The sequence below is a fragment of the Suricata suricatta genome, chromosome 16 (assembly GCF_006229205.1).
Source record: "Suricata suricatta isolate VVHF042 chromosome 16, meerkat_22Aug2017_6uvM2_HiC, whole genome shotgun sequence".
NCBI lineage: Eukaryota > Metazoa > Chordata > Mammalia > Carnivora > Herpestidae > Suricata > Suricata suricatta.
Window position 1 is genome coordinate 44,443,993 of NC_043715.1, and position 26,490 is coordinate 44,470,482.

General features: G+C 54.7%; 1 protein-coding gene across 1 annotated transcript in view; it reads left to right on the forward strand.

Moving 5' to 3' along the window:
- The window catches only part of SIPA1L3 (signal induced proliferation associated 1 like 3), a 225,182-nt gene that overhangs the window by 135,007 nt on the left and 63,685 nt on the right, over nucleotides 1–26,490 (forward strand). Inside the window, exons 4-10 of the mRNA XM_029924283.1 lie at nucleotides 3–173; nucleotides 2,057–2,187; nucleotides 9,930–10,118; nucleotides 10,908–11,082; nucleotides 14,029–14,132; nucleotides 15,697–15,854; nucleotides 21,521–22,097. Coding sequence (XP_029780143.1) covers nucleotides 3–173; nucleotides 2,057–2,187; nucleotides 9,930–10,118; nucleotides 10,908–11,082; nucleotides 14,029–14,132; nucleotides 15,697–15,854; nucleotides 21,521–22,097 — 1,505 coding nt within the window. The remainder of the gene's footprint in view (nucleotides 1–2; nucleotides 174–2,056; nucleotides 2,188–9,929; nucleotides 10,119–10,907; nucleotides 11,083–14,028; nucleotides 14,133–15,696; nucleotides 15,855–21,520; nucleotides 22,098–26,490) is intronic.

The following is a 26,490-nucleotide window of genomic DNA, read 5'->3' on the forward strand; positions in this document are numbered from 1 at the left end:
CGGCGAGGGCCACCCCGCCGAGCCCGCCCTCAGCGCCCACCGCACCAACGCCAGCATCTCGGTGCTGGAGGTGCCCAAGGAGCAGCAGAGGACGCAGAGCCGCCCGCGGCAGTACAGCATCGAGCACGTGGACCTGGGCGCCCGCTACTACCAGGACCACTTCGTGGGCCGAGGTGACGGGGCGGGCGGGCCGGCGGGCTGCAGCTTGTCCCCGGGACCCCCGCCGCTCGTGCATTCCCTGTGGGGGGGAGGGGGACAGGGGGCGTCTCCCGGGGGGTCCCTCCCGCCCCGATGATGCGGCCTGAGTGCAGACCTGCCTCCGGCAGAGGGGTGAGGGTGCAGTGAGCGGAGCCTCCTCCGGCTTAGCCGGCCGCCTCGCACAGGGGTCCGCACGCCAGAGCCTTGAGCCGCCCGAAGCGGTAGATCGCATTTACTTAGCGGCTGCGTGCTGGGTTCAGCTAGGTGTCAGGCACTCTCTAGAGCCTGAGGATCCAGGATTGACTAGCTTGAAACCAAGATCTTTCCGGCACTTAAGGTGGAGGGTAAGATCAAAAAAAACACACCCCGTGATTAATGTGCAAAATGTGTAAGGCAGTGTAGGATGGCAAACACTATGGAGAAACTTAAAGTAAGGGAGAGGGAAATAGTGTCAGGGTCAGAGGCTTCCTTTTCAGTAGGGAATGGTTTGGGAGGGCCCCCTAGAGAACGGGGTCCTGAGCCGAAGGAGAGAGCTGTGTGGAGATTGGGGCCAGTGTTCCTGCACAGGGAACAGCAACTTCAGTAGCCCTGAAACACTAAAGGAGAAGAAGCATCGAGGCCAGTGCTGCTGGGACAGTGAGTGAGAGAGTGAGGAAGGAGCTGAGGCAGAGAGGTGACAGGCAGAGAGCGTGGGACTGCGAGTCATGGCCAGGACTCTCTCTCTCACCGTTACCCTGAGCGAGATGGAGCCCCCAGAGAGTTCTGAGCAGCCAAGGGCCCTGAACTGACTCGGGTGTTCGCGGCCGCATCCTGGGGACAGATGCTGGGGGAGGAGGAAGCAGGGAAACCAGGAGGCGGCGGCTGCAGCATTCCAGGCAGGCGATGCTGATGCACAAGCCCAGGTTGGGAGCCCATGAGTGCGGGACAAAGCAAGTAGGTTCCGGACCCCCTGTGAAGGTGGAGCTATTGATGTTTAGAAGGTGTTAACACCAGGGAGAAATGGACTTCCTGCATCATTAGGCTCATTGGTGCTGGTGGGACCATTCGAAGAGGCAACACAGCACAGTGCAGATACCACAAAGCCAGGCAGCTACAGGCGCCGGGCAGGACGGGGCAAAGGGCAGCTCCTGCTCAGCTCCAGGCAACATGGACAAACCCGGTGTTGCCAGCCTTTCAGATTTTTCAAGATTCTCCTGAAATGCAGCTTTTATTTTTTACTGTGGATTCTCCTAATTTTTAAATGTTGATAACCGTGTTGATTTAGAATTGCTCACAATTGCCAGTGACGGACTGTAATTGCATAGAAGTTCATTTCTATGATATAAAGAAGTCTGGAGGTCAGACTAGGGCTGGTATGGTCATTCCTCAGCGTCAGTGGAATGCCATCCTTAGTGCATGGTCTCCAGCCCTCAGGGTGGTCTCCTGGTCCCAGATGGCTGCTGCAGCTCCAGCTGCCATATCCATGTTTCCAGGCAAAGAAGAAGAGGAAAGGCTAAGGGCAAAGCGCAGATCTCCTGTCAAGTCGTTTCCCTTTAAAGAGCTTTCTCAGAAACCCTAGCTCTGTGCTAAGCGCTTAATATTTGTAGTCTCATTTCACCCTCACCTCACATTGACTCAGTGAATTATGGGTAGTGTCAGGGCACCCATTTCTTGGATGAAGTAACTGAGGCTCAGGAAAGTTCTGTGACTTGGCTGAGGTGGCACAGTCAGGTCTTGCCATCAGTCTCTCTGTGGAGCGTGGCCACGCCAGGCAGGAGGTTCGTGTGAGCAGGACCCTGTGGGTTGTGTAAGAACCTGCCCAGGGCATGCACAGCATCCCCCCTTCCCAGAGAACTCACTCTGAACTCTTCCCTCTCAGAACATGCCAATTACTTTGGTGTGGACGAGAAACTGGGGCCAGTGGCTGTGAGCATCAAGCGGGAGAAGCTGGAGGACCACAAGGACCACGGGCCTCAGTACCAGTACAGGATCATCTTCCGGACCCGGGAGGTAGGTCGCATCACCGTTGTTAGTTTATGTGAATCATAGCTCGATGGCCCCTCACCCTCTGTGAGCGCTGACTCTGTGGCAGGCTCCGTGGCCAAGTGCTTTCCCTGCCTCGTCTCACATAATCCTCCTAATAACCTCCCGAGAGCAGTTCTGCTCGTCTCTCCATTTTACAAAAGAGAAGACTAAGACCCAGAGAAGTGAAATGACTTGCATGGCATCAGTGAATAAGGGGCCAGGCCAGGATTGGGATCTTGGAGAACCCACAGTACTTACATTGTGCAGGAGATTCACTCTGGTTTGAATAAGAAGTAAAGGGAGATGTGTAAGGGATTCGTTCGGGATCATGAGGTGTCCTGCAGAAGAGAAAGAATTAAGGCAGCAAGCCCTGGGCAGGGCAGGAATTGGGGCATCTCAGCCACGGCGGGCACTGCTGTTGGTGCTGCTCCGCTCAAAACACTCCCAGCGCTTTCAAGTCTGAGTAGAGAAAGCCGTTGTCCTTGTTTGGGCAGAGGAGGTCTTCCCCTAGATTAAATATCAGCCACAGCTAGGGAACCAAGCCTGCTGGGGGCATCCTGTTCAATTAGGACTCTCAATTGTAATTGACAGAAACCTACTTCTAACTGGTTCAAGCCAGAAATAGAATTCTTTGGTTCATATAACTGCAAATCCAGGCATGGCAGGGCTGGCTTCAGGCATAGCTGGATCCAGGCACTCAAATGATGGCACCAGAATTCTGCCCCCTGACCGCCCTGCTCCTCTAAGCTCTGCTCTTTTGCATTGTGAATGTCATTCTCTTCTCTTCTGCCACCAGCAAGCTCTCTCCATGTCATGGGAAAATGGAGACTGGCTGCTCAACTCTTCTACATCTTTACACATCTCCTCCATAAGGAAGAGACGTTTGCTGCCAAATCTGTGGGAAGGACTCTGACTGGCTCTGCTTGGGTCACATGTGCTCCATCACATGTGCTCCACTGGGACCGGGAACAGGGCAGCACACTGTCCTTGACAGTTCAGTCGGAACCACCTGGGGGAGGCAATCCCTCTGCAAAAAGAGGGGAGCTAGGCCAGCAAAAACAGTAGACTTCCAAAAGACCCAAGTAAGGAAGAGCTTTCCAGAAAAAGGGTGGTAGTCAGCTGGGCAGGCCCCCCAAAGTGGGTCTCCCTCAGCCCTGCATTGCCCCATCCGCCTTGTTCCTAGCCTTTGCCAGCCTGCTGCCGCCGCCAAGGACTTTGGGTGTGAGGCCAGCCGGGCCTGGACGTTATCCAGACTGGCAGATGGTGTGCCGAGGGCCCCAGCCCCATCCCCTCGCGAAGACCCTCTTGCTGAGGGGAGATGGGACGACACAGAGGCTTTGTGGCAGCTTAGAGGAGGCGGCCCCACAGCGCCCTGCCCCAGACCACAGGTGGTCACCGGCTCCTCTGTCTCCCAGCCCCTCTTCCCTCTCCTCACCTTTCTGGCCAGATGAGCACCAGGCAGAATGTGATGTGACAGCTCACACGGCATCAGACTGTGTCACGACATCTGGGGAACTGCTGGGTGAAATAACAAACACTAGTGGGTAATATTTTATTACAACTGCTGCGATGATGCAGATCTACTTAATAACACCGCGTCAGATGTTTTCTGTGCCCTTTATGTGCATTCACTCACTGAAATGTCACAACAGTTCTGTGATGAAGGCACGATTGTCCTCATTGACAGATGACAAAACAAGGCACCAACAGGTTGAGGGCCTTGCCCAAAGTGCCCTCCAGTAAGTGGCAGGGGGAAGAGTCAGCCTGTTCTCCAGCCCCGCGCGGCTGCCTCATTCTACTGACTTGGCTCAGAACTGCACGGCAGACCCATTGACAGGTTACAGACTCAGCTTAGTGCCAGCGCTTTTGTGCTGTGGTTTCTTATTAATAAAAATGGAATATGTAGAATGAATTTTTAAAATGCCAGCCTGCATTGCACGTACCGGGAGTCATGAGACTTGGGTGCAGAGGTGCGGGGTCGGGGTATAATCTGCCGTGGTTCTTATTCCGTAAGTTTGAAACCGCCTTGGCGCTGCCCCTGCCTTGCACCTACTTCCACCCCCTTCCTCGTGCTAACACCCGCAGAACTAGTCTCCAGTCCTCCCCAGGATGGGCATGAGGCTCCTGAGGCCCCGGGACATAGGTCCGGCAGGCGTCCGCACGGCTCCCCGCACGGCTGGGCGCCAAGGGCACAGTTGCGAGTAAGGTAGCAGAGATGCTGTGGGCCCGCGGTCTTGCAGCGGAGACACCACAGACAATACACACGTACTTCAGTAAGTTACACAGCGTGGTAAGTGATAAGGTAGAAAGTAAAGCAAGAGAGAGCCAAGTGTAAAGGGTGGCTCAGTGTTTAGGTAGAGTGGTCAAGAGAGATACCACTGGGGAGATGACATTTGAGTAATGACCTAAAGGAGATGAGAGGGGGCCACATAGACATCTGGAACAAAAGCATTCCAGGCAGAGGGAACAGCCAGTGAAAAGGTCCTGGGGCAGCATCACGTCTGGCCCATTGGAGACCTGATATGGATTCCTAGGTTGGCCACTACCCCTCAGCCGTGAACCTGGACACTTGGCTTCTTCTCTCAGAGCCTCAGTTTCCCTCTTGGGAATCCCAGTCTCCTGGAACCATAGTGTGGACCCTGTGGGGTTACGCATTAGGCAGTGCTCGGCCCGGCACTTGGGAAGAGCCCAGCGAAGTTAGCCGTTGGCAAGGGTCTCAGTCTGCTGTCCCCTTGTCACATTCCAGGCAGCCCTGTGAGTTTCGGCCCTCCATGAATGAGGTTCACAGCCTCAACCAGGCCTTGTTCTAAGCCCACGCACGTGCGGGCTCAGCCCGAGCCCAGCTCCTTCTGGAGCCGCCCTTTGGGGCCTCAGGCTTGAGGAGCTCATCACCTGCGTTGGAGGGAAGGCAGTGGCCTGCAAGGTTTGCCTTGCCTCTTCCTCAGGCCCTTCCTGTCATAGCGACACAGTAGACAGTCCACAGCGCCCGGCAGTGACAACAGCGTCCGCAGTAATCGCTAACACTTTAAACACGCGCTCTTGCCAGACACTGTCCGAAGTGTTTTATGTGCACGAAGCCTTCAAATCTCCTCACCAGTCTTATGACGTGGGTCCCGTTACTCCCATTCTGCAGATGAGGATGGGAAGCTGAGGACCAGGAAGGTCATCATTTGTCAGGGTCCCCAGTGGCAGAGCTGGGACACGGACCCAGGCTTCTCAGGGCCCGAGCCCATGCTCTTAACCACTCCGCACACTGCCTGTGGGGCGAGTTGGAATTCTGGCTCTGGGAACAGACAGCCCTGGGCTGTCTTCATCTGTGAACAGGCTCCGTGCTGCTGGCTCCCTGCCTCCCAGAGCGGCGGGCCTTGCACTGGCACGCGTGAGCTGGTAGCAGGAGGCTGCAGGGCAGTGAGACTCCCCAGGCGGCAGATGCGACGACTGGCCTGGCCTGGCCTGTAACTGTCGCCTCCCCACACAGGGTCCAAGGGCCGTGCCCGGGAGCAAGGGTGGAGTTCACGGGCAGAGTTCTGTCCTCCTGTCCACATGCATGTGTCTCAGGCTCCCGTAAACCAAGGGGTGGAGTCCGGGGCGAACGGCTTGGGCTGTTTTCCAAGCCAGCAGGCTGGCCCGCCCCAGATGGCCACCCCCGGCCGCCGAGCAGACAGTCCAGTGGGCCTGCATCTCCCAGCAGATGGGATGTGAGTGTTGGCAGCCCTGAGCCTCCCGCCAGGGCAGGAACAGACTTGGATCTGGGCTCTGGCACCACACGCCTGAACGCCAGGCCCCCCAACCCGGACAGGACAGGCCCTGGCCTGAGCCCCTTGCTGGCTTGTCTCTCCCAGGACATAGGAGACCCCAGGCAGCCAGGGACGGTGTGGCCTCCAAGCCCAATAAGCCCCCCTTAGCCCAGCAAACGTGAGTTTTTGACAGGCCTTGATTTTGTTAGGGTTAGAGGTTTGGATTTGTCATTTCTCGTTTAAAACCTAATAGTCACTCATTGAGAATTTAAGTACATAAGTAAGTGTACAAAGTAGAAAAAGGAGAATTTCCTATTAAATGAAAAAAGCAAGTGTAATAGTGTGAATCGACTAGGACTCCATTTGTATTCAGTAGGTGACTCTGATTGTGTGTGTGTGTCTGTGTGTTTATAGAAATAATCTCCAAAGCATATTGTTAAGTGGGGAGAAAAGCCAACGTAGCTTCCTATTAAAGGTAAAATTTAAATTCCTAACTATGCATATGGCTTTGTACCAATACATTTGACACGTGTATACATAATAATGGCTAACACGAATTGAGCGCTCACTGGATGCCAGATACCATGCTTAGCACTCTATGTGGAGTGCTTTTGAGACAGGCATTATTATCCTCATTTTATAGATGAGGAACACACGGAAATTAAGCAACTCGCTTGCCCAGGGTCACACAGTTAAGGAAGGAGTAGGGCCAGGATGTGAACCCAGGCAGACAGACTCCTAGCTGACCTCCCAGGAGAAGTTCCTGGCGGGTGCACCCACCGCCCAGCAGAGAGAAGGATGTATCTGAGTCAGGAGCCGACAAGGTGCCACCTGTGCAAATAGAAACCTCTCTGCTTACATGGCCTTGAGACTTTTCTATGGCTCGTGTGACTGGTTCCCTTCAGCGGGATGATGCCGGGTGTCGTTGAGGGTGAAGTCACACAGGGCCATGCAGGCTGAGCAGGGTGTATAGATTTTATTTGGAGAGAAGTGGGAAGCCACTAGCCGTTCTGCGCTGAGGAGAGGCGTGGTCTGACTCAGGCTGCTGCAGGAGGAGTGGCCTGGGCCGGGGCGGCAGTGGTGTGGGAGCAAGGAGACCAGGAGGTGGCTGTTACAAGCCAATGACGGTGGACAGGACCGGGTGGAGAGTAGAGATGCCCACTCATTGCGCCCTGCCAGTGCCCTACTTACTCTGCCCAGCAGAGAAGGAAAAGCTGGGAGCTTTTCAGCTAGTAGCTTATGGTCAAGTCTTCAGAGCCAAAATGTGACGGGACCTGTCTCTAGAGCCGAAGACTGAGGTGCAGGACCATGCTTCCTCTTGGCCCCAGCAGAGGGCGCTGTGGGCCAGTGTCAGTGTCCGCAGGATGCAAAAACAGATCCTGTTGGTGCACTGATTGAAACCCACAATCTCAGGGCCTCCCAGACCAGAGGGCAAAGCATCCAACATCGCTGCTTTTCATCATCTATTTCAAGACTATTGTCCTTAAGGTAAAAGAGACTTGTTTTTTTTTATTAATTACCGAGACCAGAGCTCAGAACTCCAAAATACGAGATCATTCCATTCCTTCCATGCATGCCTCTTGCCCAGGTCCTGTTTGGCAAGCGTGTATGCTTAGAGGCGATGGCGTGACACATTATTTTTGCTATCTCTTGTGTCTGTTGTCTTAGGGCAGACATCTTTTTCCAGTTAATACTGACTGAGCCTCCCTAAACTTTTTTTTTTCAATTTTTTAAATTTATTTTTGAGAGAGAGACAGCACAAGCAGGGGAGGTGCAGAGAGAGAGGAGAAATGGAATCTGAAGCAGGCTCCAAGGCTCTGAGCTGTCAGCACAGAGCCCTAAGCAGGGCTCAAACTCGTGAACCACAAGATCATGACCTGAGCCGAAGTCAGATGCTTAACCAACTGAGCCACCCAGGCACCCCAGTCTGAGTCTTTAAATCATAGCCTCGAGTGTATTTTGGATGCTTGTAGCAAGTCCCTGAGGGGGGATGTTTTTCCTGGTATTGCTGCCAACACCCCCGTCATGCTATCTTGCTGGGGCCGGAGCGGCAGGCCTGGCCCTGGGCATGGCGTCACCTGATGGCCAGCTCGCATTGTGGAAAGAGAAGCCTGAGCTGGTACAAGTGAGGCCATGAGGCCAGGAGGCTCCCAGGGCTAGCAGGGCATGCGCTGGTACAACCACTTGGAAAACTTCGGCAGTCCAGGAAAATTAAAGATTAACGTGCCCAGCAACTCAGCAGTTCCCCTCCCAGGTGTAAACCCAAAAGAAAATGGGTTCACATGCAGTAAGAGGCGTTCCTAGGACTGTTCTAACAGCTGTGTTCCGAGCCGTCAAACACTGGAAACGGTTTTCGTGCTCCCAGTAGAATGGATTAAATCTGTATTGGCTAAACGGCAGCTTCTTGCGGCAACGCAGTTGAACCTCAGATCCACAGCACTGAGAGACACAAGCCAGATATAAAAGAATAGAAACGGCCTGAAGCTCAAAAACAGGCAGAGATAAACTCTGGAGTTCGAAGTCAGGGTAGGGGCTGGCGGGGAGGGTTACCTAAGTGTTCAGTCTGTGATCATTCCTTTAGCTGTGCTTCCAAGTGTCAAGTACCTCCCTGTATGCGGATTGTACCTCACATTAAAAATAAAAATAAAACACCACTAATGATAAAAGCTATGAGTTTTGGAAAAGTCAGGGCTGCGTCGGAATCCTGGTCTGGTCACGTAGCTATGGCGACCTTGGAGAAGGGCCCCTAACCTCTCAGAGCTTCAGTTTTCTTATCTGCAACATGAAGAAGATAAAACCTCCCCTGAACAGACCTGTACATGTAATTAGATAATTATTGTGCCACTGCACCTTCCTAAATGTGACTTTGTTGTAAAGGTATATCAGTTAGAAATTGCTTTGCCTGCAAAGTAAGCCAAAGACTTGACTAACCATAGCTAAAACAAATAGAGGGTTGTCTTAATTCTCTAACAAGAAGCCTGAAGGTGGGCAGCTGCAGAGATTGACTGCTCTCTGGTTTTCTTGTTGTCTCTTTCCTCATGAACACAAAATGGCTGCCACAGCCCCAAACAGCTTACCCTCAGACCTGTGTCCTCTGCAAGAAGAGATGGGCAGGTAGAAAGGGGCTTTCCTTTAACAAAGGGAAACATGTGTCCAGAAGTCCTTCCCAATCTAAATTCCCCTCACATTTCATTACCTCACATTTCATTACCTGTAGCTAGTCATGTGGCCAGCTATAGGGAAAATGTGGAAAGCACCATCTAGAAAGTGAAATGAGATGACTGTGATTGGCCTGACTAAAAGTTTTCAATCCTGGCTACACATCAGAATCACTTGAATGGCACTTAGAAGTGTGTGTGTGTGTGTGTGTGTGTGTGTGTGTGTAAGTATACATTGGTATAAGTATGAATACATACATGCACACGTATGTACACGTCTGGGCCCCACCGCAGACCAGCCGTGTTACTACAGTAATGTGTTTACACATATTGTGATGACAATGTTCGTTGAGAGTCTGCCTTGTGAAGAAGCCTGTTGGGTTCGTTAGACCTCTTACTAGCTGATCTAATCTGTGTGCCCACTTACATGCCAGTTGGGCGAAGATAGGGGTCTCTGTTTTGTTTGCTGCACCCGGAATGGCTAGATTTCCGGTGCACTCACTTGGTAGTTGTTGAACGGACGAAGGTGTGCTCCATCCGCTGTCCTCTTGACTCATCCACGTAATCCTCCCAGCACCCTTCTGGGCTTTGATGCTGTCACCGTGCCCACTTCAAGAAAGAGAAACGGAGGCCCAGAGATTTGAAGGCACTTGCTCAAGATCACATAAACAGGAGGCAGCAAGCTCAAGTCCTGGTCCAAAACCCCGGTTGGCCCCGGGACCCAAGCTTCCGACCGTCACACACGTTGCTCTGAGAGCAGGACACCCTCATGGGCCCTCATCCTTCCTGGGTCCTGAGAGCCTCCTGACCTTCTCTTCTCTCCCTCAAACAGCTCATCACCCTGCGGGGGTCCATCCTGGAGGACGCCACACCCACAGCCACAAAGCATGGGACGGGGCGGGGCCTGCCCCTGAAGGACGCCCTGGAGTATGTCATCCCTGAGCTCAACACCCACTGCCTGCGGCTGGCGCTCAACACGCCCAGGGTGACCGAGCAGCTGCTGAAGCTCGACGAACAAGGGGTGAGTCGGGGGCCGGGGCAGGCCCCGGGACCGTAGCCTGCAACCCCATCCTGGTACCTCTTTCTGTCTTGGTCTGTTTTTCTCTTCCTTCCTTCCTCCCTCCCTCCCTCCCTTCCTTCCAAGAATGGACACCCACCTAAGTTACTTTAGGTAAAAAGAGGGGTCTCTTACCAAAATCAAGGGAGCCAAGAGCAGGAATGTGACTGGGTCTCAGGAGGAAAATGGTCTGGAGATGAGATAGCCACCAGGTGTCTCGGGGGGGTGGGGAGCAGGCTGGGGGTGTTCCCATCTCTGCAGACCCCAGCTCGCTGACTCTCGGACCCAGGAGAGCCTCTGACTGGCCCACGCTCAGATCAGGTGTCTGTCCGAGGTCCAGTCGCCAGTGACCAGGAGAATGAGGCATACAGGAGACAAACGTGGTGATGGGGGCCCACTCCCTGAAAACAGCTGACTGCACTGAGCCCTGGAGAATTTCCTTTTGCAGAGTCTTAGCCAGTTCGAGCCCACTTCCTGTGGGCAGCCAGCCAAGGCACCGGTGTCTTAGACCTCGAGAGAGTGGCGTGGCCCTCCGCAGAAAGAGCAGAGCGGGCTGCACCGACACCTTGTTGTGTCTCTGTGAAATGGGAGGGCGGAGGAGGGACCACTGGGACGTGCCCCCAGCACGTTTTACCCTCCACTCTGGCTGCGGCACCGAATCACTGTGCAACCCCAGGAGCTCCTTGGGCGCCGCGCCTGAGAAAGCCCTTTGTCCCCCCCCCCCCCCGACGCCCCCCTGGCCCGTCTCTGCAGCTCTGCCGGAAGCACAAAGTGGGCATCCTCTACTGCAAGGCTGGCCAGAGCTCGGAGGAGGAGATGTACAACAACGAGGAGGCCGGCCCGGCCTTCGAGGAGTTCCTCTCCCTGATCGGGGAGAGGGTCTGCCTGAAGGGCTTCAGCAAGTACGCCGCCCAGCTGGATGTCAAGAGTAAGCGGCACGGCGGGGTGGCCTCGTGGGGGGGCCAGGGGCATCCCGGTGGGCCACCACCTCACAGCCACCCCAGGGGCAAAGGTCGCAAGGCCTGGTGATACCTGGGCAGGGCGGTGGGAGCACTCCGACCCCACTGCCGGGGGTGCAGAGAGCGCGACCACTTTGGAAAACAGAACAGCATGTTCTAGTAAAGTTTAAAGACGCACCCACCCCGTGAGTCAGCAGTTGTGCGCCTAGACATGTCCTCTGGGAACTCAGGCACGTGTGCGCTGGGCGCTGTCCTGAACATTCATGACCTCCGGCGCCTGGATGGTGCCCCCCGTGCACAGGCAGAACTGCGGTATTTCACGTGGCAGAGAGCCGGGGGGCAGTGCCAGCAGCGAGCTGGAGCCGCAGGCATCAGCCTGGACGAGGGCCACTTACTTGATGTTGACCGTGGACAGGTGCCGAAAGATGCATTTCACGCAGCAGTCGTATTTAAAGCACACTCAACAGTGCATTGTCTGGGGAGTTGTTCTTACATAGGAAAACTCCGCAGGAAAGGAAGGCCGTGATGGACACGACGTTCAAGGTAGTGGCTGCCTCCGGGGAGAGGGCGGACGTAACTAGGAAACGGCACTCACGTCTTCAGAGTGTTGGTGCGAGGTAGTACAGACCCGCTCCAGCGTTTCCACACATAAATGTGCATACATACACATGATACGCTTATATACGATGTTTAGAACTCAAATGTGTCCTGGCAGTTGGTGGGGGGTGCGAGGGTGATGTTGTGAATTGGCGTCACGGCTCCCTGCGGGGGAGGACCCCTGGGAAGTGGGCCGTTGTTGGGACCGTTGCTGTGGCTGAGTTGGGCCCTGAGTGATGGGGCCCTGGAGGATCACTGGCTCTTCTCCTTACCTGGCCACGCCTCCACTTCCTCTTCTGGAAGAGGGAGGCCTGTATGAGGAGACCACGTTTAGAGACATGAATGGAGTGTTTGGCCGGTACCTGTGGCTGTCGTCTGTTGAAGGAGGCAGTGGGAGGAGTGAGCCAGTGCTGGCTTAGGGTGTTGGACCGGGGGCTTTGCTGTCTCTGCCTCCGTTTCCTCATCTGTAAAGTTGCGTGTACCTCAGGAGCACGGTCTCGAAATGTGTTACTGAGCCGTCGCGCTGTGCCAGGCCCTGGCCCTGCCCGGCCTCCCCGAGCCGCCTGCACCCGGTCCACACCCGCCACTCCGGAAGCCCGCAGCAGGAGTGGCTCCGCCGGGGGCTCCTGCACCACAAAAGGGGCAGTGCGCTCACAAACAGGAGGCAGGGACTTGCTGTCCCCCTTCTCAGACAGATGCCTGCCCCTGAGGCCCAGCATCCTGCACAAAGTGACGGCCATCGTCTTGTCCCCCCACCCCCGCAAGTTGGCTGTGAGCATCAGGTGCCAGCACAGTGCCTGGCAGAGAGTCAGCACGCCAGGGCACAGCAGCTGCTGCCACGTGGCTTCTGCGGGAAGTGGATTTTCTCAGAGGACCCCAGGAGCACGGTGTCCCCAGCCAAGCTCCCCAGCCACTGGACAGGGATTCCCTGGGCTTGCGGCCACCCCAAGCTCACCCGGCTCCAGGCCTGGCTCTGCACTGACCAGCTGTGGCTTCAGTGTCCTCACCTGTCACAGTTACTACCTCCCCCCCCAGAACGTAAGGCCATGAGAACAGGGACTCTTGGGCCTGTTCTACCACTGTCCCCCCAGCGCCTTCAGTTAAATGGAGCGTGGTGGAAGAACGGGCTGCGCCGGGTGAGCGTGACCTGCGGTTCCTGGCAGCACGGTTTGCAGGCTCACTCAGGTGTTTGACAGAAGCCCCCCAGACTTCCTTCCCGGGCAGTTCGAGATGATAGGATCATGTGTGGGGCACCCGCCCTTGTGTCGCAGTGGGGAGGGGCTCCTTGAGAACACAGCATGTGGCCTGAGAAGGGTGAGTTGGAATAAAAGAGGCGGTGAAGGAGCAGGAAAGCATTCCAGCGAAAGAAACAGCACATGCAAAAGCCCTGAGGTCCAAAGGCTGTTGTCCAGGGCGTTCACATAGAGGGTGACGTGAGGAAGGCAGGCGGGACCCACCTCGCAGGGCCTTGAGGGCTGAAGTTCAGGGATTGGGTAAGAGCAGCACTGAGTCCAGTTAAGAAAACACTGTGGAGACACACAGCCCGAGTTCCAGTCCAGACTCCACTGCGCATTGCAGTGTGACCTGAGGCAAGTCACTCCTTCCCTGTGCCTCAGTTTCCCCCTCGGAAACATGGCTCCAACAATCAGATGTGCTTCTCCCTGGTCACAACCCCCTCCCGTGAGAGATAACCAGCATCCCGACTCTCATGATTGTCATTCATCGTTTTGCCGCCCGTACGTGCATCTCGAAATATAGCATAGCATGGTTTTGCCTGTTTTTGCACGTAACGTGAGTGGAGCCGCCCACACCACGTGCTCCTCTCGTGTCTGGCGTCTGGCATCCGACATTGTATACGTGGGATGCGCCCATGTGCTGACTGCGGCTTATTCTTGTGACAGACACTTGAAGGCACTCGCACGCATGCCCCAGGACACATGTATACCGTTTCTCTAGACTATGATCCCAGGAGACGAAGTGCCGAGGCGTCAATCAAGCCGATCTTCAGGTTCACTAGATGTTGTGAAAACGTTTTCCAAAGTGGTTGTGCCAATCTGCACACCTAACCAGCCCCGTGAAAGGCCCTAGCCATTCTGCATCGCCACCAGACATTGGTACAGTCAGACTTTTAATTATTTTTTTTTTACCAGTCTGGTGGGTGTGTAACATAAGGTTTCCTTTTTACCTAAATTTATTTAATTTTAAAGAGTGGAGTGAAGTGAAAACATCAAGCTACAAACTAACGCAGATGGCATGTGGGCTGTGGCACCAGCCCAGGGGTTTGGGAGACGTGGTGCTAACTGGTGTTTCTGTTGCAGCCGACTCCACGGGTACCCACTCCCTCTACACGACATACCAGGACTACGAGATCATGTTCCACGTGTCCACCCTGCTCCCTTACACCCCCAACAACAGGCAGCAGGTCAGTGGGGCCCAGGGCGGGGGTCCCACCTGATTTCCAACTGGTGCGCGACTGAACCCCAAGGCAGTCTCCCTTCCCATGGTTGTTAGCTGGCTGCCCGGCTGGCAGGGGCTCTCCCGCTGCCGCCCGTGGCCTTGGAGACCCTTCACACACGGTCACGTCACCTGCAGGATGGAGGCCAGGTCAGATGTTGCCGGAGATCAGTTTTTTCAGCTGTTCCTTAGCCACCCTGCTTGCTGGTAGCCAGCCCAGCTCCCCGCAAGGGTCTCTTGAGTCATTAGGGGTCCTGTGAAAAACAAGAGTGAGCCAGTCAATGTTATTTCAACCAGAAGGAGCAGAAACACAAACCAAACCGGCATAAACAAAAAATGGGTTTTACTGGGTTACATAATTCTCCAGTGCCAGCACAGGGCTGGCTTTAGGTGTGGCTGGATCCAGGGGCTCAAAGCACGTTAGGAATCCTTTTAATTTCTCAGCTCTGCTTTCCTTCAGAGTGGCCTTATTTTCAGGTCTTCCCCCGTAGTGGCAGGAGACGCCCCCTAGCTGCCGTGGGCTCACATCCCCCCAGAGTAGCCGCCCCAGGGGAGAGAGAGAGCTGGGCCTCCCTGGTGTCCCACAAACCTTTCAGGGCTGACTCTTGTTGGACCATTCACTTGCTGAAAGGTGCTAAGTGGGCAAGAACAGCTCACCTGCTCCCGGCAGCTCCTCTCCCAGACGTGACACGCAGATTCTGTCTGGAAACAGTCTTCCTAGTTCCTACAGAACAGAAGCCCCGTGGACTTGTGGTTCAGCAGGTGTATATTATTTCCATTGGCACAGATGACGTTGTAGATTTTATAGCCCTACAGCGGCCAGGTATCCGTGATCTCATCAGGCTAACCTGTCGGAGCCGAGTGCCGCGCACTGCTCTCGCACGGAGGACACAGCGGTAGGCCGCAAAGGAAACAGACAAAACCACAGTCGTGGCAGAGCTGACGTGTTAGCGGGAAGGGACAGACCAGAAACAAGAGGAAGAGGGAACAGCCCCTGTGTGCCAAGTGTCGATAAATGTCGAGTGCTGGCAGCAGGAGAGCGTAGAGAGGGCATGTTGTGGGGACCCGGCAGTCAAGGAAGGCCTCCATGGGAGGGAGGTGTCTCCGCAAAGACCTGAAAAAGGGCTGTGCGGAAGAATGTTCCAGGCTGAGGGGACAGTCACTGCAGAGGCCTTGAAGAGAAAGTGTTTCTAGCATGTTCAAGAAGCAGCAGGAGGCCCACGTGGCCCAAACAGAGTGAGCGAGGGGGAACGTGGGAGATGTCAGAGCGGTGGTGGGGGCAGATCGCCTGGACCCCCCCGGGGCCACGTGGGGACTCTGCCTTTTACCCGGGGTGAGGTGAAGCCACTGGAGGGCTCTGAGCAGGGAGAGACAGGATCCGACCGAGGTCCAGGGCTCTTTCTGGCTGTGCATGGGGACCAGATCGGGGAGGGGGTGAAAACCACAAGGCAGTGGGGAGGCTGCTGTGAGGGTCCAGGCAGGGCCCTCAAGCCAACCCGTGCCGCCCTTCTGTCCCCGTTTCCATTCACCAGCTCCTAAGGAAGAGGCACATAGGAAACGACATTGTGACGATCATCTTCCAGGAGCCTGGGGCACTGCCTTTCACCCCCAAGAACATCCGCTCACACTTTCAGCACGTCTTCATCATCGTCCGAGCCCACAACCCCTGCACTGATAATGTCTGCTACAGGTACGCACCTCCCGCACGGGCCCCAGGGAACAGCCCGTGGTTGCCCCCTGCCCCACCCCTGCACCCACAGGAAGTCACGGCCCCTGGTTCCCAGCCTCTAGGCGGTGAGCAGAGGGACAGCCAGCAGGCAGCAGCCGCCCAGGTGGGCCGCCTCCTGTGTGGCTTCAGGGGAACTATGACCTCACGTTCCCACACCGTCCAGGGGAGCGATCCTCAACCAGACAGGGACACGTCACCCCAGTTTTGATGAGGAGACCGTGGGGAGTCTCCTCCTCAGCCCGGCTCAAGACAGAAAGGCATTGGTATATATCGGCCCCCAGACCACAGGCTCAGGCCTGGCCGGATCTGCCCCGCCTCCCTGTGCGCTGCCTCCTTGGCTGGCGTCTCCGAGCCTGACAGCCTCCCAGCTGCAAACCGGCAAAAAGAGAGCTTTGCTTTCCCAGGAAAAGCAGCCCCAGAACGGAGCTCGCTGACCTGGGTGGGGGTGAGGTGCCCACCGCCACGCCACGCCTGGGTAGCGGGTACAGAGCTGAGGCACGGGAGCAGTGGCCCAGAGGGAAGTTGCCGATGGAAGGGTGGGGGCAGGGAGAGGGCTGAGGTTCTAGATCACACATCAACAGGCGACAGGGGCCTCCGGCCCATTCAGCATCCTCCCCGAGCCCCAGTTCTCACCAGCGGAGTGGCCAGCACCCAAGGGCCAGAAGGAAAGCACTCTGGGCGTGGGGTGAGGATAGAGCCATCGTCCTTGAAACCAGCTGATCGAGGACCGAGGCCCCGGGCCAAGGGCAGTGCTTGCCCCGGGCCAGCACCACAGTCTCCGGGGAATGAGCGAGGGAGCCCTGTCTTCCATTTTCTGAAAACGGTTTGAAATTCAAAAGATACAAAATCTAACATAAAAAAATTACAAAAGATGACAGTCTCCCTCCCACCCCGGAGCCCCCACCACCCAGCTGTCCTGCCAGCAGTTTCTTGTGCATCCTGATATTTCGTACATACTCAGGCAACTGCTTATGAGTATTCCTTTTCACTTTCTGAATACAAATGCAGCATATTACACGCACTGCTCTGAATCCTGTATTTTCTCACCAATCCTTGAGATCTCTCCAAACCAGTACATGAAGTGCTTTTTCATTCCTTGTGACCACGTAACGTTCCATCGTGTGGTTGCAGGAGAATCTTCCCCCATCCATGGGCACTTGGGTCGTTCCCCGTCGCCCACTCTCGCTGCCCCCGGGTCCGAGCATACAGCTGGGAGAAATCTGCGGTCCCTGGGCCCACGGGCGTGTGCGTAGACGCACTGGTGGTCTGGTGGAATTGCCTGCATCTCCCATGTTCGCGTGTCCACGGGTGTGTGAGAGAAGGGAGGGGGCTCACCGCGCAGTGTGTGCGGTCCAGAACCCGGCCTCACCCCTTCGCAGCTGGGACGCTGAGCAGCAGCCGCACGTGCCCACGCCTCCAGGCTGTGTGAGCGGGAGCTCGCTCGGATGTCCCACGTTCCTGGGCAGCTGAAAGGTAGCCCCGGTGGGGGAAGACGGCGTTGTTGACACACACACCCCCCCGGCAGAGAAGGCCACCCCCTCCCAGCATCTCAGAGGCGGGGGGCATGGGGGTGGCCTGTCTCCCCTTCCCTGCTCCCTCCGGGACTGTCACGGCAACCTCCCGCCAACCCCCTACCTTTCCAGGCCAGTCATTGCCTGGCGTCCAGGAGCCTTTCTCTTTCTTCTGATTCACCAACTTTTCTTGTTTCTTATGATTTAATTTAAAATATTTTTATTATGCAATATTTTAAACATTCTGAAAAGCACAGAAAATAATATAACAGACACCCATGTGCCTGCCACCAGATTTAACAGATGTTAACATTTCGCCGTATTTGCTTCAGCTCTCTCTCTTTTCTTTATTTTTAAAGGAAGAAAATGTTAAAGATACACCCCAAGCTGCCCCCTTCCCACACCCTCTCTCTTCCTTTCCTCTCCTTCCCTACAGGCAGCTGCTCTCCGGACAGACCACACCTCGTCCCCCATGTCCCCAAACACATTTCCATGACAGCACTCGTCATGCTGTAGAAACAACTTATTGGCGTGGCCCTTGCCTCCCTTAAAGATGGCAACCCTGTGTCACATTCTCCTTCATGTATCTGTCGTGACACAGGGCCCTAAACACATGCCTGGCCCAAGTATCATAGGCACTGAGAAAAGAAATTCGTAATTGTGAGTATTCTGGAAGTACTTACTGAGCTCCCGTGACCAGGTGACCTGGTGTCACACCGTCTTCTGGTTGTGTGACAAGGTGCCATCTTTCCCGGTTTCGAGTGTGCAGTCTCTGGCCAGCACGTCAGCATCCCGGCAGCCTGTGGGCTGTGAAAACCCCGTCCTTCCTGCCGGGAAGTAAAGGACCAGCTGTTCTGAGTGTCCAGAAACCTTGAGCAGCTTGTAATTTCATGGTTCTTAAAATCCTGAATCAGGACTATGGGAAAACCCAAAACCCATCGCCCGAGGCAGCCAGGTGCTGGCACCGTTAATTAGAAAGACTGGCGAAGTCTTCTGGTCCATCCCCCTGCCTGTAGGCAAGGCCATGCCCACACGGTTTTGCACAGAAAGCCTGCCTGGTGTGTGTGGCCTTTGAAGAGCTGCACCCCTTTGCCTTTCTCCATCAAGCCTGCACCCGCTGTGCATGGTAGAAATATGTTTCTTCTGGTCTGTTCAAGTTTAAATCATTTTTAAATCAGTAGTGAACACCTGTGCTAGTGCTGAGGGACCAGCTAAGCTCAGGGTGGCATCTCCCCACGTGGCACTCTGGCACTGGAGGAGGGTCACTGGACAGGGAACAGTGGGGGTGCTGAGCGAGGGATCTGGCCTGACCCACCGGGGGTGTGCAGGGGCTCCCTCCATGGTGTCCTGCCCCAGGCTCCTTCCTGTCCTTTCTTCATGGGGCAGCCATGGTGATCTTTAAGATTGTCAATCTGGTTGTCACTTGTTGCTAGCACCTGTGTCCATTATGGACCCTCAAGAAGCAGATGCCTCCCTTAGTTAAGGTCTTAACTGAGCATTAATGAACAGGCTACTCAAAAGTGTGCTTGGGTTAAGGGAACAAGAACAGGGAAGTGAGGCATCTGGGAACCACTAGCAGCAGGGAGCCATCACCCACCCCTTCGGCTTGATGAGGTTGGAGAGGATGGGAGAAGTTTCTGGAAGCTAGAGAGAGCTATGGCTCTAGGAGAGGAGACACCAGGCAGGAGCTATGGCTGTGAGTTGAAGGATCAAGGGCTCAACCACAGCCACTATCCCAGCCCAGCAAGAAGGCCGAGAAGAGACAGAAATTCTCGAAGCTCTCTCTCCTGTCACCTCCCGTCACCTGCTGTTGCTTCCTGTTGGCCAAACTCACTGGAAGCTGGAGGGCATGGGAATCCAGGTGAAGGGGACAGCCTGCAGAAACCCACCCTCCAGGGCACTGAGCAGGGCAGAGCACAGCAGAGACCAGATCTGGGGGTGCAGATCATGAGGAGCCAGCCCAGGTGGGGAGAGGCCTGCTGGTCTCACGATCGAGATGAAGAGTGTGAACACACCATCAAGGCCGCGCGAGGCCTGGCCCATAGTGACCTTGTGAGCTCCCCACTCTCTGCTGCCTGGGCTCAGACCACCCAGCCTCGTCTTTCCCAGTCAGGCCTCGAGCACGCAGTGCCCACCGCCTGCAGGGCCCTCCCCTCAGCTCTTCTGGCTCCTATTCGGCCTCCGATCCCAGTGTAATGATCACTTCCTCAGAGAGGCCCCCCTGTGTTCCCCCGTCCATATCAGGTCCTTCTGTTATTCTGTCTGTACCCCATTCACTTTCTTTGTCTTTATAAATTAATTTGTAAGTGTTTAGTGTGCCTCTCCTCCTGGATTAAAAGCTCTGGAGACCAGGGACTGCTGCATCCCCAATGCCCAAGGGAGGGCGTCCTAGAGATGCTTATCAAACAGATGCAGGAGTGTTACACTGCCCCCTTTGTCATGTTGCAGTTGGGAGTCAGAACCCGAACAAGCCTTACGCTGTGCTTGGGTTCCATGGAATATGTTATAGTCAGGAACCTCGTTATTTAAAAATTATCCTGCGGTGGGAAGAGAAGCTTCAGGAAGTCTCTGCTAACGCAGTACTCACAAGGTGAGGTTTTTGTGGAGGATGAATACAGTAGTCTTTGAGAAAATCTCAGCAGGCTGATGGCTCACTCCTTTATAGCGACTCCTACTGCTTTTAATCACCACCCTGTAAACAGCATAGCTTACGGTGTCTGTGCCAGAGTCCTAGTGCCCGCCCCAAGCTGGTGACTCCGGGAGCTGCCGTAGCCTCTCTGCCTGACTCTAGAAATCAGCTGCCCTATAGCCACCTGAGACTCCACTCAATTTGGTCACTGGAACGACACATCCAAGATCCTCCGCAAATCTCCTGCCACCTCCCAGCTCAGGGCTGCTTCCCGCTGGAAGGCCTCGTGGCTGAGGCGCCTTCTCGCCTCTCCTCTGCTCCACGTCACACGTCTCCCACTGACCTATTTCTGGCCTGCCAAGGTTTGGAGCACGAGGAGGAAATGGGCAGCCGGGGAGTGTCCCTGGGAGTGTGACCACAGCTGACTGCAAGCTCTCTGGGCTCTGCGGGGGCTCCCTGTCCACCCTCCTGGTCCCCCAGCCTCCTCTCGACTACAGAGTCACCTCAGAGGCCCCTGCTGCCAGCGAGGGTGGGTGCAGAGATGATGGGGCTCACCGCCCGGCTTTCTCCAAAGATGTTCCTCCCGGCAGGCACCCCTCTCTGTAGTTTGCGTAGGGGGTGAGGAGGTTCACTGGTTTAGCAGAACAGGTTTTAGACTATTTCCTTTTTACTTTATCCCTCCGTCAGTTTCATTTCTGTCACAACAGCATCTCGGTCAAAACTGAAGTAGGAAGGGTGCCTTCTAACCTCTTGTTACAGTGAATTTTCAGAATAACCCGGATAGAGAAGACTTACAAAATATGTTAAATGATGTTACACAAATGTTTGAAAGAAGTCACATAAATGGCCTGTATCAGTCAGGTTTCCCACGTTAATGCTGCTTAACAAACCATGCCAAAACTCAGTGGCTCACACATATTAACGTGTCTCTCTGGCCCACACGTCCGCAGGTCTGGGTGGCCTTGGCTCCCGGCCACAGGTTGAGTCCAGGTCTGCTCCAGGTGTCCCTCATCCTGGGGTCCCCGTGACACATTCAGCTCCCGGAAAAGGCAGGAGCACAGGAGGCGAACCCACCTCGCCACCCATCTCGTTTCATGCCTTACTTGAAAGCCATTGGCTAAATCAAGTTATGTGACCAGGCCCAGGATCAGTGGGGCGGGGACATGCCTGCCCTCAAAGGTGGCAAGGGAGGAGCGAGTGAGTGCCAAAATGTGATCCAGCCGCAGTTTATATGTAGGGAAGATGGGAGTAACTGAAATGGAGCCGCGGTAGGAGAATGCTTTGAACATCAGTGGATGTTCTAACATCTACCACCTAGGAAGTAAAAAAAGGCATGTACATGCCCTAAGGGTGTCAAAAGTTTCTAGTCTAGCCAACAACTTACTAGTTAGACCTAACTACCTCCGTTATTAAAAAGCACGGCATGTTTTCTTTCTAAAGATAATCTCAAGTGCCTTTTTTTCTACCATCTATTTCTCCCTCCTCAGTATGGCTGTGACCCGATCCAAAGACGCTCCTGCTTTCGGTCCCCCCATCCCCAGCGGCACCACATTCCGCAAGTCTGATGTCTTCAGAGACTTCTTGCTGGCCAAGGTGATTAATGCTGAGAACGCCGCCCACAAGTCGGACAAGTTCCACACCATGGCCACCAGGACCCGCCAGGAGTACCTCAAGGACCTGGCTGAAAACTGTGTCTCCAACACACCCATTGACTCCACTGGCAAATTCAACCTCATCTCCCTGACCTCCAAGAAGAAGGAGAAGACAAAAGCACGGGCAGGCGCTGAGCAGCACAGCGCAGGCGCCATCGCCTGGAGGGTGGCGGCCCAGGACTATGCCCAGGGGGTAGAAATCGACTGCATTTTGGGGATTTCCAATGAGTTTGTGGTGCTCCTGGACCTTCGCACCAAGGAGGTGGTGTTCAACTGCTACTGCGGGGATGTCATTGGCTGGACCCCAGACTCCTCCACTCTCAAAATCTTCTACGGGCGAGGGGACCACATTTTCGTGCAGTCCACAGAGGGCTCTGTGGACGACATAAGGGAAATTGTCCAGAGACTGAAGGTAAGGGAGAGAGCTCAGCAGTGGTACAGCACCTCTGTGGTCTGGTGGAGGCCTTAGGGAACCGCCCCCAGCCCTGTCGGGCCAGGATACCGGCCCCAAGAGAACCAGAATTGCCACCTTCACACTAGGGGGGCTTGTAAGCCCTCTACCCTGGGTTCTTTCTAGGGAATGTCCGGGCCAGGGAGCCAAAGCTCTCCATTGCCATCACCTTGCAAAGACAAAGAAGTATTTATTCACTCTAGATGTTGATAGGAAATGTAAGTTTATGCTTATGTTCAAAATGTAAGCATAGTTTCTGGGAGAATTAAAATAGAATGAAAAGCTTCCAAGCCACTAAAGGATAGGGCATAAGCAAGGACCTGGAGGAATATGAGAAAGCATGGTACAAGAAACAGACAAGCAGAAAATTATACAGCAGGAATAACTCCACATCAGTAATCACAGTAAATGTGAATGGTTTAAGTTCTCTGTTGAAGGACAAAGATTCACAGTCTGGGTAAATTCTTACCCTAAACTCCTGGTAGGCCCCTCAGACTCAGACTGTTGGCCAAAGCAAGGGTGGCAGATTTCAAGTCAGGTGACAGCTGAGCTGGTGATGGCTTGAAGCACTGCTAAGAAGTTCCTGGGCCACATCTGAGCTCTGCAAGAAGGAGCGCTGTAGTCAGGAGGGCAGGTCACGCATGTGGAGTAGCGAAGGGTGTGTAACACGGGACACGGGTTCCAGGGTCATGAGTCCTGGCACTGCCACTGGCCAGCCGTGTGACCTTGAGCCAAGTTCTTAAGTGCTGCGTGACTCAGTTTCCCCATCTTAAAATGGGGACAAAAATTACCATGCGTCGTGGAAGTTTTAAGGATTGGATGAGTTACATTGCCCAGACAGGCTTGCCTGACTCAGCGGGCTGTGACCTCCAGATCCACCGTGTTCACCCTTCCGGGCCTTTGCACTGTCTCATTAAATTCAGGCCAGATTGATAAGGCCCTGCTCTCCGCTTCCCTCAGCCCAAAATTCACCTTCAGCTTCAGGTAACACTAGTTTTAGGTGGCCACACAGATGTGAGGTCAGAAAAACAGGCCTCCGTCTCTTTTGCTCACGTGCATACGTCCTATGCATAGAGCAGGACTGGCACATAAATAGGTGTTCAATAGATACTGATTGATTGGTTAAATGAGTTTAATTGAACCCTGATCTTGTGCTAACACTTATGTGCATGTCTTTCACCACCCCACAGAGTTTAGGTACTGTTCTTATTTCCACTTGATAAGATGAGAAAATTGAGGCTCAGAGAGGTCGAGATACTCACATAAGGTCACGCAGCCAGCAGATGGCAGACTGGGGTCTGAATCCAGGTTTTCCTGACTCTAGAACCTATTTGTGCCCAAACTTGAGACTGGTAGCTTATTGGCATCTCCACCTGGCTATCTCAGCCCCCGAAACAACATGTCCAAGAGCAAACTCCTGGTTTTGCTCCCCCGCCTCCCAGAATTTTCCTGTCTCCATAAAGGGCAAGACCATTGCTCCATTGTCGAGGTCAAAGGCCTTGGCATCAGCCTCACTGTTCTCTCACACCCACATGCCGTCTGGCTCCGGTGGGCAGACTTCAGCTACCCCTTCCCTTCCACAGCCTCCCCCGGCCTCTCCTGGACTCTGCCGTCACCTCCTCCCTGGTCTCCCATGCCTCCACCCTTGCTTCCCTGTGTTCTGTCCTCAGTAAGGCAGCCCAGGGGATCTGGTCCCATCACCGCTGTGCTCAGAACCGCCTGCCTACTCTAGGGGAAAGCCAGAGTCCTTCCAGTGGTCTGTGAGACCCAGTGTGATCTGGCTTCCTGTCGCTCTCTCTGCCCTTTGCTGCTTCCTGAGTGCACTAAGCAGGCACCCAGCCTTTGCACTGCCCACGCCCTCTCACTGGAGCACTTTAGTCACCTGTCTAATCTAATCAGGAAGGTCCCGTATTAAAATCGCAACCCGCGCCCCCCACAACTTGGCACTGAGCACACTGTACCCGCTTACCCCGCTTTAATTTTCTCCATAGCACTTACCAGCACACGAAGTGTGTTTATGTATTTGCTGTTACTGCTCTGTCCTTGGCACTCACGCCGGTATGCAGGAGATGCGCCGTGAACTTGTACTGAAGCCACGCTGCCTCACTAGCCTATGGTAATTGCAAGAGCCAACATTTGTGGGGGGCTGTCTGACCCTGCTCAGTGCCTTGCACAACTTGGCGTGTTTGCTTCACAAAAGCCCAGTGAGGGAGCTACAGTTATTATCCCCACTTCTCAGATGAAGAATCTGGGGCCCAGAGAGTTAAGTACCTAGGTTCTTACACACGAGAGGATTCTCCCTCCCAAAATCCTGATGGCAGCTCGCATTTCTTGTGCAGTGACCATGCCAGGCACCGCGCCAGGTTACACATTTTACCCACATCCTCTCTGTGCCACTCCGTCCCACACCCACCCCCGAACCTACTGTTGGCGCAGCGTTCTGCAGCCCGTTACCGCAGCCCTCCTCACAATCTCAGTGCCCCAAAGCCCACTGGGGAGCCAGGTGGCCAGGAAGTGATGACGTAAGCCATCCTCTGCGAAGGGACAAGCCCGTCTTAAATGACTCATGATGGCAAGTCTGCCTGCTTCCCAAAGTCCTCCAGGGTGAAGAGTCCCTGCCCTCCCTGAGCAGAGCAGGAAGTCAGGCATCCTTCATTTGTAGTAAGTCAGCAAGTCATTATGCGCCTGCCTCGGAGCCAGGCAGTGCTGGGACACAGCAGTGACCACAGTGGGCCCTGGCCGCCCTCCTGGGGCTCCCACCTGAGGCAGATACAGAACAAGGAGTTACAGGGGCCAAGAGGTTAAAGGGGAAGCACTGAGGATGCCAGGGAAGCTGTGGTGGGGAGAGGTCTCAAGCCCACAGGTTGGAGGTAGCCCCCGGACATACTCGGCTGGTTACCAGCGCTTCGCATTGAGAAGGTGTCACAGAAGTGCGTCTTCCCGGGGGCTCTGGCTGTGCGGGGCGTGTGTTTGCACAGGTCAGCCGCGGCAGGGCCACAAGCGCCCCCTCTAGCCACAGTCCCACCAGCGTGCATCTCGTGTACACTGCCCACCGAGTACCCCAGCTCGTGAGCCTGGGATGGGGGGCTCCCTGAGGGAGTAACTTAAACTGAGACTAGAGCAAGAAGTAGGAATCATCCTGGTGAAGAGTGAGGGAGAAATAGACGGGAGCAGCAGGGAATACAGCATCAAGAGTCAAAGCGAGACTTAAAAAGTCCAGTCTGTCCAGGTCTCAACATCTGAACCATAAGCAGAGCATTGTACCTGCCTCACGCGTGAGAGGCCGGTGACCCCGGGCGCGCGAAGGGCTTAGCCCGGGCCTGGCACACGGGGCTCCGTCCCCAGGAAGATTAGCTTAAAAGGGGGCCTGGGGCAGGTTGACCACGTGGCCTGGCAGAGAGTCCTCTGAACGGATGTGTGTTTGGTCTCGTAAGGTGTTCCCTGTGCCATGGGGCCTTTCTGGAGTCTTGTAAATGCCAGGAATGCTTCTGTTCTCGTGAGGCTCCCTTTGCTTTGTTAGAAAAGCAAAAGGGACAGAACTGTCGGGACATTTAAGAGAGCAGGGGCACCTGGGTGGCTCGGTTGGTTAAGCATCCAACTGGTAACTTTGGCTCAGGTCGTGATCTCACGGTTTGTGAGTTCAAGCCCCGCGTCGGGCTCTGTGCTGACAGTGCAGAGCCTGCTTGGGATCTTTCCTCCATCCATCCTTCCTTCCTTCCTTCCTTCCTTCCTTCCTTCCTTCCTTCCTTCCTTCCTTCCTTTTCTTTCTCTAAATAAGTAAACTAACTAACTAAAAAAAAAAGAGGTTTTGGGGCAACTAGGTGGCTCAGTCCATTAAGTGTCCAGCTTCGGCTCAGGTCATGATCTCACAGTTTGTGGGATTGACCCCCACATTGAGCTTTCTGCTGTCAGAGCAGAGCCTGCTTTGGACCATCTGTTCCCCCCGCTCCGCCTCCCCCTCTGAAAAATAGACCTTAAAAAAAAAGGTTTTAAGAGACAGCAGCCACAGAGTTCTGTTACTGGCTCTCCCCTCTCTATCCAGAATGATCTAAAACAGCCGTAATAGGTCGCTGCAGGCTGAGCTGCTAAAAGAAACAGAGATCCGGTGGCTAAAATAAGGTGGAAGTTTCTTTCTCTTGTAGTTAATGCCCAGGCTGCTCAAGGTGGCAGGGACAGCTCAGGGACTCACACCCCTTCTGTCTGGGGGCACCTCTTTCCCTTCTGTATTGGTTGGTATGACTCCATATCCACGTCCCTGTCTGCGGGGAGGGAGAAGGCACAAGTGTGGGGGGTAAGCAATTTTATTTTGAAGAGCACAAACTAGAAATTCCATCACTTCCACTCCTGTCCTGTT